This window comes from Manis pentadactyla, chromosome 11 (genome assembly GCF_030020395.1).
Source record: "Manis pentadactyla isolate mManPen7 chromosome 11, mManPen7.hap1, whole genome shotgun sequence".
In the NCBI taxonomy this organism is placed as follows: Eukaryota; Metazoa; Chordata; class Mammalia; order Pholidota; family Manidae; genus Manis; species Manis pentadactyla.
Window position 1 is genome coordinate 35,543,527 of NC_080029.1, and position 15,745 is coordinate 35,559,271.

The 15,745-nt window shown below is 36.9% G+C and overlaps 1 protein-coding gene across 6 annotated transcripts in view; it reads right to left on the minus strand.

Annotated features, from left to right (window-relative positions):
* The window catches only part of FUT8 (fucosyltransferase 8), a 415,176-nt gene that overhangs the window by 25,068 nt on the left and 374,363 nt on the right, over positions 1-15,745 (minus strand). For all 6 annotated transcript variants that reach the window (XM_036906028.2, XM_036906025.2, XM_057488376.1 and 3 more), the window contains one exon: positions 86-332. In XM_036906028.2, the coding sequence (XP_036761923.1) occupies positions 86-332 (247 nt within the window). The remainder of the gene's footprint in view (positions 1-85; positions 333-15,745) is intronic.

The following is a 15,745-nucleotide window of genomic DNA, read 5'->3' on the forward strand; positions in this document are numbered from 1 at the left end:
TATATTGTAAAGTTCACAGTATATTATAAAGATATGAATTCCTGCTACTACATGTTACTTCATGAAGAACAAATCAGATTCTTACCCAATAACTGGATGTTTGAAGCCAAGCTTCTTGGTGGCCTCTTCTATTTCCTTTTCCAGCCAAGGCTGTGGGCGGATCAAGTATTTGACAAACTGGGACACCCACCACACTGCTGGGTCACCATGGAGTCGTACAAGTCGATCTGCAAGGTCCTCTGGTACAGCCAGGGGTAAATACGGAGGACGAGGGTGAAGACTGTCGACAATGGGGAGCTCAACCACCTGAACATTTTTATCCTTTACTTCACCTAAGAGAATATCAAAACATAACATCATCACCACACTGTATTCTTCATATAACAAGAACTCATTCTGAGCATTTTCATCTTCACAGCAACTCTAAAGAAGTACTGTAATTTTTGCTGTACAGAGGAAGCTAAGTAACTTGCTCAAGGTACTAGCACAAACAGTGACAGAGATGAATTCCACATTCAGGTTGGTCTGCTTCTCAAGGCCATGTGCTTTTCTTTTCTTTCATAATACATTGCCTTAATAACATGTCATAAACCAGATAAGGATGGTATCCACTACTCTAATTATTTAATCAGAGAATAACCATATTGCCATTGGACACAGTCAGCTAGGCAAAGCTCTGTTTTTTGTAATTATTGTTTTTTAACTAGATAATAAAGTGCTCTAAAAACTCCCAGCTTGTCATTATAGCAAATGGCTCTTGCATTACTTTCACGGCAGAGAACAATGACTCTGGAGATACCTAAAGATTAAAATTATAAGCCAATAATTAATTGTTCTTTAAATTCTTTTGAAGAAAAAATAGATAATTCTGAAGTCTTTTTTTCTTTACCAAAATAGACCTTAATTATTCTCAATTACAGTAACAGAATATGTGTTATTTACCTGGATATTAATTTAAATATGCTAATTTTATAGATGATTATTAGTTTCAGAATCCAGCTTCTACACACCATTAATGTTACTGCTATTCTATTAGTTTTATAATGCAATGAAAAGAACACACCAAAATATGATAGTCAGCATCGTCAGAGTTTACTTTACATATTAAATATAACACAGTAGTAACTAGGAGACACAAAGATACCAGGCAGAGAGATTTTGCAAACATAAAATGTACTGAATTAAATTTTCATTAACAGAAAATATTAAGCTGATCATAGAAAATAACTCTAGTTAAGATGTCATTTTGCATTATGAATTAGAATCACAGTTAATAACTGGACCATTACAGAAAGAATGCACTTGTGGAGAATATACCTAGAATACATTTAAAATGTACTCACCAGAAAGAAACACAGTCCTCAAATTCTGTTTTTCTACTTATATACAAAATGTTTTAAAGTAAATTACATGATCTGGGAATGTAATCACTCAAACCAACAGCATGGTTATTAGAAAGTCAGTTGGCATAAATAAGAATTACAAACGTCTGGTTAATAGTCTCTCTCTTTGATATGTAAAACTCATTTTAACCTTCTTAGACAAACTCCTTTAAATATGATATCTATTGCATGAATAAATGGCAATAAAAAAATTTACCACCAGTATTGCAGTTCATCCTGGGTGCTGGTTAAGATGAAAAACTAATTAAGAATGTGAGGGGAAAAAGTGAGCTGCATTTTAAACTAAGCTTTAATATTCTCCCTAAGGCAAGGAAAATTGGGGTGCTTTCCCCAGTGTGGAGATGTAAGATAAGTAGTACATGAATGAGAAAGGTAGGAAGACAGTTCTTCTTTTATAAAAAACAAAGAGAAAGAAAGGAAGACCTTAGCCTCTCATATATGACCATAAACAAAAAGCAAATTAGTAGGGCTGATTTCTTCCTAACAAGGTTATTCTAAATGTTCTGTGTAATGAGTCCCTAATTTCACATATACCAAAGTATTACCCTGATTGCCCCAGGCCTCAACTTCCTTACAATTAGCCCTATTAACAGCTTTCAGACAGAAATGGAAACTATGCCTATAGCTTAGACAGAGAACACAGTTTATTTTTATTGATTCTTTATTCATACATTTCATTCATTTATTCATTCATTGACTTGATCAAATATTTGTTCAACACAACTATGTGATAAATACTGCTCTAGGCGGAGTGTATGGTGATGACATGGTTCTTGCCCTCCAAGATTTCAGGATCAAAAACCTCACCCAGAACTGGCTGCTATCAGTGAAAGAAAAATAAATGGAAAAATAACCATCACTAATAAACATGCTATCAAAATATCTCAATACTCAAATGCCTAGTAATATATTAATAAAAGGGTATTTATACATGTAAAAAATTGGCATATAATAAAAGTTTAGCTTCCTCAGTAATGACATATTCCAAAATGCAGAAGATAACAGTACCTGCTATAGGAAGGTCCCTTCTTTTATTTGGTTTGCCACCTAACATTGTATATTTTATTAGAATACACATTTAAAATAATTTAAATCTGGAACAGATCCTAGAGATGACTTTCAGTGCTTCTAAACTTTCATCATTTATGTACCACCTTTATAATTTTTACCACAACCATGTACCATGTGTACTATGAAATGTTTTAAAAATTCACTTTCAAAACTTAAAGAATTTATTTTACTGATGGCAACTATAACTTCACTGAAAACAAAATCATGTTATTAAATTCTTACTGTTATTAATATAGATTTTATTGCTTATGAAGGGCTCTGAGCTCAAGCTAGATTTCTATGAAAAAAGATTATTAGTGAGATTCTAAGAGGTGATAATTGCTTTTCCCTTTACATCATCTCCTATGAGTTTTAAACCAAATGAGAAACAAAGGGAGCAACAGAATGGCAATCAAAATATTAGCTTGATTACCAATAAAGGTGAGTTGGAAAATGTGGTATTGTGTTTTGGATTTATGGTCTCATGGGTTTTCTAATAGTTCCTATTCAGTCCTAAGAAGAATTTGTCAACCAAGGCCTACAACATGGTAAAGGAGGAGGAGCATGCCTTCTGAGAATGGGCCACACCAAGATAGAAACCAGAAAGCTGTGCCTGACATGTTTGATTCCTCCTCCCAAGCTCACGACTTGTATAATGCACTATTTTCCTTCCCAGTGGAAGGGAAATGAGGCTGGCAGAAAGAGCAAAAAAGCACTTCTGTACTTATCCCTTCAAAGGAATGGAATTAATTTCCCCTCTATAGAAACTCTTAAAGAATGGAGAATTCACAGTGCCTGCCCCTGCCCAGCTCCACCCCCACTCCCAAACAGTTATCCAGTGTTAAAGAACTATTAAAGATATTTTGATACCAAATTAAGACTTTATCTTGGGGATAATCAGAAAGACTGAAAAAGGAATAACTTTCTCAACTATATGATTCAATGTTTCTTTTAATGTTTTATTAGGAAACTGCCTAAAAATATTTCTGGTAATTTGTGGTAGGTTTCAGAATTTGAGAAACACAGATTTAATTTAAACTCCCTCATTTACAGAGGAAACAGACTAAGAGAGGTTAAGTAAACTTCTCAAAGGTAACAGCTAATAAAAGGGCCAGGATCAGACTCTAGTGTTTATTACTTATATTACATTCTGTTTTCTGGAACCTACTTTTTTTAAGCATTTAAGTATGGTCCTTTGGATCAATCAAGAGTGTCCTGCCATTCTATTAAGAATTTAGTGTTGTAAAAAAAAAAAATGCACTGCAATAAACTTCCACCAAGAGAATGTTTTATTAGTAGAAGTCATACCTAAGCCACACTATTCATTTATAGAGAATCAGTGCAAACTAGCCTGGGTGTTACCCAATTCACTGCCTAGGGAACTGATATGGTCATTATTAATTATTTCCTGAATTCATTTACAAGATTACTTCCTCTTGTTGATAATCCAGTCATTCTCTTTACTAAGGGTAGACCAGACTCAAAGGGCTTGTTAGTATACTTATAGCCATCTGCCAGGAACAGATAGCTCTTTGAAAGGGAGCATTCTCCATAGCTGCAGGCAAGTACCTCTAGAGAAGCCCTCTTCCCTGTGAGTTCATTCGAAACAGCCCTATTTAAAAGGATTACTTACTTGGTCATCATTTCAAGTGCCCTAAGACAGAGATGTCAGCCCTGAAACAAGTCCATTAGAATTATTAGTCTTCAGTAGACACAACAGAAATGCTTTGAGAAGCTTAACATCAACTAGAATGAACATGTCCTGCTATAACAAAAAAATGTTTCAAGGGTGGAAAAGATTTTGGGTCCTAGTCCAGGAGATTTCTCCTGCATTTACTGTTTTCTTTCTTCATTTGCTGCTCATTAACTGTTACCACTCTGACTTGTGAGAGAAGCAGAAATCAAGAGGGGGAAGTCTCCCAAAGACAAAACTCAGAGAGCTCAGATGGTCAAGGCAAAGAAGTTTGGAATAGGGTTGCCAGTTGAGAATAATCTCCAACATGACATCACTACCTGGAATTTACAGGAGGAGAAAGGGACTATTAATAACTTTTTGGTGATTCTAAACCAGGAAAGTTGTCTGCTTTCTGGATGCAAGCCTCTTATAAGAGGTTTCCCTTGATACCCAAGTAAGTACTTCTTCCAAACAGGGAAAAGTACTTTATTCCAAGTACTTCTCCCAAATAGGTACTAAGAGCTGCCTTGAATGGCTACAGCTGCTAAGCCATCACACCTGCCTGCCATTCCAGGGACGGCCAATGGCTGAAACTCATGGTATTTGAGGATGGAGCAGGGAGAGACACCAAACAAAATATAGTGGGGCAAATGCCTGTTCATTCAGTACCTTGACAGTGCACAGTGATTAAGGGTATGGGCTTTGGAATTACAAAAGCTGGTATTTAAATCTGCTATCACTTAACAGTTGTGTGACCTTAGAAAAGTCATATTTAACTTCACTCCAATTTCTTCATCTGGAAAATGGCATTGCTAATACTTTTTCATTCATTTGTAGGATGAGATTAATAATAGTATCTTATTCATGGAATTATTTTAAGGATGATATATTCAATGTTGATGGATTTTTGAATGTTGTACCATCCTTGCATCCCTGGGATGAATTCCACTTGATCATGATGGATGATCTTTTTGATGTATTTTTGAATTCGGTTTGCTCATATTTTGTTGAGTATTTTTGCATCTATGTTCATCAGGGATAATGGTCTGTAATTTTCTTATATTGTGGTGTCTTTGCCTGGTTTTGGTATTAGAGTGATGTTGGCTTCATAGAATGAGTTTGAGAGTATTCCCTCCTCTTCTCTTTGTTGGAAAACTTTAAGAAGGATGGATATTAGGTATTCACTAAATGTCTGATAAAATTCAGCAGTGAAGATTAAAGATGGCAGTGTGAGAGGAGAGACAGAGGCTTTCTCCTAAAACTGGACACAATTACAAAATTTAATTGGTGCAATTAATCCTGAGAGAGCAACAGGAAAGAGGACAGCATCAGACTGCACACACCGAGAGAAAAGAGTAGACCTCACTGAACGGGGTAATGTACCAGAGCTGTGGCTCCGCGGGACCTGAACCCTTCTCCCACCCCAGCTCACCGGCGGGAGGAAGAGAAACAGAGCAGGGAGGGAGTGAAAGGCTTGGGACTGCTGAATACCTAGCTCTGGAGATCTGCGCTGGGAGCACAAACCTACATTTCATGGTGCTTTCATGAGACGCGCATGACTACCGGGTTGGAAAGTTAATACAGGCAGAGTTCCTGGGGAGACTGGGAATCCAGCTGCTTGTGGAAATCATATCTCACTGCTCTGGGACAAAAACTTATACCTGTGTGCCCGGCCCAATGGCTCAGGCAGTGGAGACATGCACAGCAGCCAGGAGGCGGGGAACAGCTCTTTCTTACCCCCAGGCACCAGTACCGCTCCCCTGCAACCCCTGACATTGCTTCAAGGGTTCAGCAGCTCCAGAATAGAGCTTCTGAACACTAGAGGGCGCCATATACAAACATGAAACGCCAAAGGAACCTTGTCCAGAGTAAAATTCTTAATACAACTCCCGAGAAAGATTTAAATGATATGGACCTCACGACTCTTCCTGAAAGGGAGTTCAAAAATAAAAATAATCAACATCCTAATGGAGGTATGGAAAGACATCCAAGAACTCAGGAATGAATTCAGGTCAGAGATCCAATCGTTAAAGAACACGATGGAGGGTATTAAAAGCAGGTTGGATATGGTGGAGGAGACAATAAATGAAATAGAAACTAGAGAAGAGGAATAGAAAGAAGCTGAGCCACAGATAGAAATAAGGATCTCTAAAAATGAAAGAATATTGAGAGAACTGTGTGACCAATCCAAGCAGAACAATATTCGCATTATAGGGATACCAGAAGAAGAAGAGAGACAAAAAGGGAAAGTGTCTTTGAGGAGGTAGTTGCTGAAAACTTCCCCAATCTGGGGAAGGAGATAGTCTCTCAGGCCATGGAGATCCACAGATCCCCCTACACAAGGGACCCAAGGAAGACAACACCAAGACACATAGTAATTAAAATGGGAAAGATCAAGGATAAGGACAGACTGTTCAAAGCAGCCAGAGGCAGAAATAAAATCACATACAAAGGAAAGCCCATCAGACTAACAACAGACTTCTCAGCAGAAACCTTACAGACCAGAAGAGAGTGGCATGATGTATTTAATGCCATGAAGCAGAAGGGCCTGGAACCAAGATTACTTTATCTGGCAAGATTATCATTTAAATTTGAAGGAGGGATTAAACAATTTCCAGATGAGCAAATGCTCAGACAGTTTACATCCCACAAACCATCTCTGCAGTCTATTTTGGAGTGACTGCTATAGATGGAAGTGTTCCAAGGGTTGGATAGCTGTCAGCAGAGGTAGTAAAATCATGGTAGGGAGGGTAGAGCAGCTGATTGCGAGGCAAATGCAAAATTAAATTGACTATCCTCAAAGCCAATCAAGGGATAGAGAAAAAGTATAGAATCTGATACCTAATATATAAAGAATGAAGGAGGAAGAAAAAGGAGGAGAAATAGAAAAGAATCTTTAGATTGTGTTTGTAACAGCATACTAACTGAGTTAAGTTAGACTCTTAGATAGTAAGGAGAGTAAGCTGGAACCTTTGGTAACCACGAATCTAAAGCTTGAAGTGGCAATAAGTACATACCTATCGATAATCACCCTAAATGTAAATGGACTGAATGCACAAATCAAAAGACATACAGTCACTGAATGGATAAAAAACAAGACCCATCTATATGCTGCTTACAAGAGACTCACCTCAAACCCAAAGACATGCACAGACTAAAAGTCAAGGGATGGAAAAAGATATTTCATGCAAACAATAGGGAGAAAAATGCAGGTGTTGCAGTACTAGTATCAGACAAAATAGACTTCAAAACAAAGAAAATAACAAGAGATAAAGAAGGACATTACATAATGATAAAGGGGTCAGTCCAACAAGAGGATATAACCATTATAAATATATATGCACCCAACACAGGAGCACCAGCATATGTGAAACAAATACTAACAGAATTAAAGGAGGAAATAGAATGCAATGCATTCATTTTAGGAGACTTCAACATACCATTCACTCCAAAGGATAGATCCACCAGATAGAAAGTAAGTAAGGACACAGAGGCACTGAACAACACATTACAACAGATGGACCTAATAGACATCTATAGAAATCTACACCCAAAAGCAACAGGATACATATTCTTCTCAAGTGAACATGGAACATTCTCCAGAATAGACCACATAATAGGCCACAAAAAGAGCCTCAGTAAATTCAAAAAGATTGAAATCCTACCAACCAACTTTTCAGACCACAAAGGTATAAAACTAGAAATAAATTGTACAAAGAAAGCAAAAAGGCTCACAAACACATGGAGGCTTAACAACACGCTTCTAAATAGACAATGGATCAATGACCAAATTAAAATGGAGATCCAGCAATACATGGAAACAATTGACAACAACAACAGAAAGCCCCAACTTCTGTGAGACACAGAGAAAGCAGTCTTAACAGGAAAGTATATAGCAATCCAGGCATATTTAAAGAAGGAAGAACAATCCCAAATGAATAGTCTAATGTCACAGTTATCAAAATTGGAAAAAGAAGAACAAATGAGGCCTAAAGTCAGCAGAAGGAGGGACATAATAAAGATCGGAGAAGAAATAAACAAAATTGAGAAGAATAAAACAATAGAAAAAAATCAATAAAACCAAGAGCTGGTTCTTTGAGAAAATAAACAAAATAGATAAGTCTCTAGCCAGACGTATCAAGAGAAAAAGAGAATCAACACATATCAACAGAATCAGAAATGAGAAAGGAAAAATCACGACGGACCCAACAGAAATACAAAGAATTATTAGAGACTACTATGAAAACCTATATGCTAAGAAGCTGGAAAAACCTAGAAGAAATGGACAACTTCCTAGAAAAATACAACCTTCCAAGACTGACCAAGGAAGAAACACAAAATCTAAACAAACCAATTACCAGCAAAGAAATTGAAGCGGTAATCAAAAAACTACCCAAGAAAAAAACCCCTGGGCCAGATGGATTTACCTTGGAATTTTATCAGACATACAGAGAAGATATAATACCCATTCTCCTTAAAGTTTTCCAAAAAATAGAAGAGGAGGGAATACTCCCAAACTCATTCTATGAAGCCAACATCACCCTAATACCAAAACCAGGTAAAGACCCCACCAAAAAAGAAAATGACAGACCAATATCCCTGATGAACGCAGATGCAAAAATACTCAATAAAATATTAGCAAACCGAATTCAAAAATACATTAAAAGGATCATACACCACAATCTAGTGGGATTCATCCCAGGGATGCAGGGATGGTACAACATTCGAAAATCCATCAACATCATCGACCACATCAACAAAAAAGAAAGACAAAAACCACATGATCATCTCCACAGATGCTGAAAAAGCATTCGACAAAATTCAAAATCCATTCATGATAAAAACTCTCAGCAAAATGGGTATAGAGGGCAAGTACCTCAACATAATAAAGGCCATATACGATAAAGCCACAGGCAACATCATACTGAACAGCGAGAAGCTGAAAGCTTTTCCTCTGAGATCGGGAACAAGACAGGGTTGCCCACTATTTCAACTATTATTCAACATAGTACTGGAGTTCCTAGCCACAGCAATCAGACAAAACAAAAAAATACAAGGAATCCAGATTGGTAAAGAAGAAGTTAAACTGTCACTATTTGCAGATGACATGATATTGTACATAAAAAACCCTAAAGACTCCACTCCAAAACTACTAGAACTGACATCGGAATACAGCAAAGTTGCACAATACAAAATTAACACACAGAAATCTGTGGCTTTCCTATACACTAACAATGAGCCAATAGAAAGAGAAATCAGGAAAACAATTCCATTCACAATTGCATCTAAAAGAATAAAATACCTAGGAATAAACCTAACCAAGGAAGTGAAAGACCTATACCCTGAAAACTATAAGACACTCTTAAGAGAAATTAAAGAGGACACTAACAAATGGAAACTCATCCCATGCTCTTGGCTAGGAAGAATTAATATTGTCAAAATGGCCATCCTGCCCAAAGCAATATACAGATTTGATGCAATCCCTATCAAATTACCAACAACATTCTTCAACGAACTGGAACAAATAGTTCAAAAATTCATATGGAAACACCAAAGACCCCGAATAGCCAAAGAAATCCTGAGAAAGAAGAAAAAAGTGGTGGGGATCTCACTCCGCAACTTCAAGCTCTACTACAAAGCCATAGTAATCAAGACAATTTGGTACTGGCAGAAGAACAGAGCCACAGACCAGTGGAACAGGTTAGAGACTCCAGACATTAACCCAAACATATATGGTCAATTAATGTTCAATAAAGGAGCCATGGACATACAATGGGGAAATGATAGTCTCTTCAACAGATGGTGCTGGCAGAACTGGACAGCTACAAGTAAGAGAATGAAACTGTATCACTGTCTAACCCCATACACAAAAGTAAATTCAAAATGGATCAAAGACCTGAATGTGAGTCATGAAACCATAAAACTCTTAGAAAAAAACATAGGCAAAACTCTCTTGGATGTGAACATTAGCGACTTCCTCATGAATATATCTCCCTGGGCAAGGAAAACAAAAGCAAAAATGAACAAGTGGGACTATATCAAGCTGAAAAGCTTCTGCATAGCAAGGGACATCATCAATACAACAAAAAGGTACCCTACAGTATGGGAGAATATTTTCGTAAATGATAGATCTGATAAAGGCTTGACATCCAAAATATATAAAGACCTCATGCTCCTCAACAAACAAAAAGCAAATAATCCAATTAAAAAATGGGCAGAGGAGCTGAACAGACAGTTCTCCACAGAAGAAATTCAGATGGCCAACAGACACATGAAAAGATGCTCCACATCGCAAGTTATCAGAGAAATGCAAATTATAACCACAATGAGATATCACCTCACACCAGTAAGGATGGCCACCATCCAAAAGATAAACAACAACAAATGTTGGTGAGGTTGCGGAGAAAGGGTAACCGTTCTACACTGCTGGTGGGAATGTAAATTAGTTCAACCATTGTGGAGAGTAATATGGAGGTTCCTCAAAATAGACTTACCATTTGACCCAGGAATTCCACTTCTAGGAATTTACCCTAGGAATGCAGCGCTCCAGTTTGAAAAAGACAGATGCACCCCTATGTTTATTGCAGCACTATTTACAATAGCCAAGAAATGGAAGCAACCTAAGTGTCCATCAGTAGATGAATGGATAAAGAAGATGTGGTACATATACACAATGGAATATTATTCAGCCATAAGAAGAAAACAAATCCTACCATTTCCAACAACATGGATGGAGCTAGAGGGTATTATGCTCAGTGAAATAAGCCAAGTGGAGAAAGGCAAATATTTTCACTCATCTGTGGAGTATAAGAACAAAAGAAAAACCGAAGGAACAAAACAGCAGCAGAATCACAGAACCCAAAAATGGACTAACAGTTACCAAAAGGAAAGAGACTGGGGAGAATGGGAGGGTAGGGAGGGATGAAGGTGGGGAAGAAGAAAGGGGGTATTATGATTAGCATGTATAATGTGGGGGGTGGGGGAAAGGGGAGGGCTTTGCAACACAGAGAAGACAAGTAGTGATTCTACAGCGTCTTGCTATGCTGATGCAGTGACTGTAATGGGGTTTGTTGGGGGGACATGGGGTAGGGGAGAGCCTAGTAAACATAATGTTCTTAAAAAAAAAAATTCAGCAGTGAAACCATCTGGTCCTGGTGTTTTGTTCTTAGGTAGTTTTTTGATTCCCAGTTCAGTTTCTTTGCTGGTAATTTGTCTATTCAGATTTTCTGTTTCTTCCTGGGTCAGTCTTGGAAGGTTGTATTTTTCTAGAAAGTTGTCCATTTCTTCTAGGTTATACAGATTGCTACCATATAGTTTTTCATAGTATTCTCTCATCATTCTATGTATTTCTGTACTGTTCATAGTGATTTTTCCTTTCTCAGTTATGATTCTGTTTATGTGTGTAGACTTTATCTACAGTATATTTTAAAGGGACTGCTCTTGATGGAAGTGTTCCTAAGGCTAAATAGATATCACCACCAAAAATAAAACCACAGCAAAGAAAGTAGACCAACCTAATACTAACTAAATGTAAAATAAAATCAGTTATCCACAAAATCAGTCAAGGGAAAGACAAAAGAGTACATAATAAAACACCTAACATATAAAGAGTGGAGGAGGAAGAAAAAGAAGGGAGGGAAATAAAGAATCATCAGACTGCATTCACAATAGCATAATAAGTGAGTTAAGTTAGACATTTGGATAGTAAAGAAGTTACCCTTGAACCTTTGGTAACCACAAATCCAAAGTCTACAATGGCAATAAATACATATCTATTGATAATGACCCTAAATGTAAATGGACTGAATGCACAAATCAAAATACACAGAGTAGTAGAATGGATAAAAAAGCAAGACCCATCTATATGCTGCACACAAGAGACTCACCTCAAACCCAAAGACATACACAGACTAAATGTCAAGGGATGGAAAAAGATATTTCATGCAAACAATAGGGAGAAAAAGCAGGTGTTGCAGTACTTATATCAGACAAAATAGACTTCAAATAAAAGAAAGTAACAAGAGACAAAGGACATTACATAATGATAAAGGGGTCAGTCCAAGAAGAGGATATAACCATTATAAATATATATGCACCCAATACAGGAGCACCCACATATGTGAAACAAATACTAACAGAATTAAAGGAGGAAATAGAAAGCAATGCATTCATTTTAGGAGACTTCAACCCACCATTCTTTCCAAAAGACAGATCAACCAGACAGGAAATAAGTAAGGACATAGAGGCATTGAATAACATACTAGAACAGATGGACTAACAGACATCTATAGAACTCTACACCCAAAAGCAGCAGGATACACATTCTTCTCAAGTGCATATGGAACATTTTCCAGAATAGAACAAAAAGAGCCTCAGTAAATTCAAAAAGGTTGAAATTCTACCAACAAACTTCTCAGATCACAAAGGTATAAAACTAGATATAAATTGTACAAAGAAAACCAAAAGGCTCACAAACACATGGAGGCTTAATAACATGCTCCTAAATAATCAATGGATCAATAACCAAATTAAAAGAGACATCAAGCAATATATGGAGACAAATGAAAACATCAGCACAATGTCCCAACTTCTGTGGGATGCAGTGAAGGCAGTTATAAGAGGAAAGTATATAGCAATCCAGGCCTATTTAAAGAAGGAAGAACAGTCCCAAATGAAGTCTGAAAATACAATTATTGGAACTGGAAAAAAGAAGAACAAATGAGGCCCAAAGTCAACAGAAGGAGGGACATAATAAAGATCAGAGAAGAAATAAATAAAATTGAAAAGAATAAAACAATAGAAAAAATTAATGAAACCAAGAGCTGGTTCTTTGAGAAAATAAACAAAATAGATAAACCCCTACAGACTTATTAAGAGAAAAAGAAGAGAATCTACACACATAAACAGAATCAGAAATGAGAAAGGGAAAATCATGATGGACACAACAGAAATACAAAAAATTAGAGAATACTATGAAAATCTATATGCTAACAAACTGGATAACCTAGAAGAAGTGGACAACTTTCTAGAAAAATAAAACCTTCCAAGACTGACCACGAAGAAACAGAAAATCTAAACAGACAAATTTTTTTAGATTGGCAAATTTTTTTTAGATGGCAAAAAAATTGAATCAGTAATCAAAAAACTACCCAAGAACAAAACCCCTGGATGAGAAGGATACACTGCTGAATTTTATCAGACATTTAGGGAAGACTTAATACCCATTCTTCTTAAAGTTTTCCAAAAAAGTAGAAGATGAGGGAATACTTCCAAACTCCTTCTATGAAGCCAGCATCACTCTAATACCAAAACCAGGCAAAGACACCACAAAAAAAGAAAATTACAGACCAATATCTCTGATGAACATAGGTGCAAAATACTCAACAATATATTAGCAAACCGAATTCAAAAATACATCAAGAGGATCATACACCATGATCAAGTGGGATTCATCTCAGGGATGCAAGGATGGTACATTTGAAAATCCATTAACATTATCTACCACATCAACAAAAAGAAGGACAAAAACCACATGATCATCTCCATAGGTGCTGAAAAAGCATTCAACAAAATTCAACATCCATTCATGATAAAAACTCTCAACAAAATGGGTATAGAGGACAAGTACCTCAACATAATAAAGTCCGTATATGACAAACCCACAGCCAACTTCATACTTAACAGTGAGAAGCTGAAAGCTTTTCCCCTAAGATGGGGAACAAGGCAAGGATGCCCACTCTTCCCATTTTTATTCAACATAGTACTGGAGGTCCTAGCCATGGTGATCAGTCAATGCAAAGAAATAAAAAAGCATCCAGATTGGTAAGGAAGAAGCCAAACTGTCACTGTTTGCAGATGACACGATATTGTACATAAAAAACCCTAAAGAATCCATTCTAAAACTACTAGAACGAATATCTGAATTCAGCAAAGTTGCAGGATACAAAGTTAATACACAGAAATCTGTTACATTCCTATACACTAATGATGAACTAGCAGAAATAGAAATCAGGAAAACAATCCCACAATTGCATCAAAAAGAATAAAATACCTAGGAATAAACCTAACCAAGGAGGTGAAGGACCTATACCCTGAAAACTACAAGACACTCTTAAGAGATATTAATGAGGACACTAATAAATGGAAATTTATCCCATGCTCTTGAGTAGGAAGAATTAATATTGTCAAAATGGGCATCCTGCCTAAAGCAATCTATGGATTCAATGCAATCCCTATTAAAATACCAACAGCATTCTTCAACAAACTGGAACAAATAGTTCTAAAATTCATATGGAAACACAAAAGACCCCAAATAGCCAAAACAATCCTGAGAAGGAAGAACAAAGCATGGGAGATCTCACTTCCCAACTTCAAGCTCTACTACAAAGCCACAGTAATCAAGACAATTTGGTATTGACACAAGAACAGACCCACAGACCAGTGGAACAGAATACAGACTTCAGATATTAACCCAAGCATTTACTGTCAATTAATATATGATAAAGGAGCTATGAATATACAATGGGGAAATGACAGCCTCTTCAACAGCTGGTGTTGGCAAAACTGGAGAGCTACACGTAAGAAAATGAAACTGGATTACTGTCTAACCCCATACACAAAAGTAAATTCGAAATGGATCAAAGACCTGAATGTAAGTAATGAAATCATAAAACTCTTACAAGAAAACATAGGCAAAACTCTCTTGGACATAAACATGAGCAACTTCTTCATGAACCTATCTCCCCGGGCAAGGGAAACAAAAGCAAAAATGAACAAGTGGGACTATATCAAACTAAGAAGCTTCTGTACAGCAAAGGACACCATCAGTAGCACAAAAAGGCATCCTACATTATGATAAAATATATTCATAAATGACATTTTTGATAATGGGTTGATATCTAAAATATACAAGGAGCTCACACACCTCAACAAACAAAATGCAAATAATCCAATTAAAAAATGAGCAGAGGATCTGAACAGATACTTCTCCAAAGAAGAAATTCAGATGGCCAACAGGCACGTGAAAAGATGCTCCACATCGCCAATCATCAGAGAAATACAGATTAAAACCACATGAGATATCATCTCACACCAGTTAGGATGGCCAACATCCAAAAGACAGACAACAACAAATGTTGGAGAGGATGTGGAGAAAGGGTAACCCTCCTGCACTGCTGGTGGGAATGTAAATTGGTTCAACTGTTGTGGAAAGCAGTGTGGAGGTTCCTCAAAAAACTCAAAATAGATACACCATTTGACCCAGGAATTCCACACTTAGGAATTTACCCTAAGAATGCAAGAGCCCAGTTTGAAAAAGACATATGCACCCCTGTTTATCGCAGCACTGTTTACAACAGCCAAGAAATGGAAGCAACCTAAGTGTCCATCAGTAGATAAATGGATAAAGAAGATGTAGTACATATACACAATGGAATATTATTCAGCCATAAGAAGAAAACAAATCCTACCATTTGCAACAACATGGATGGAGCTAGAAGGCATTATGCTCAGTGAAATTAGCCAGGCAGAGAAAGAGAAGTATCAAATGATTTCACTTGTCTGTGGAGTATAAGAACAAAGCAAAAAACTGAAGGAACAAAACAGCAGCAGACTCACA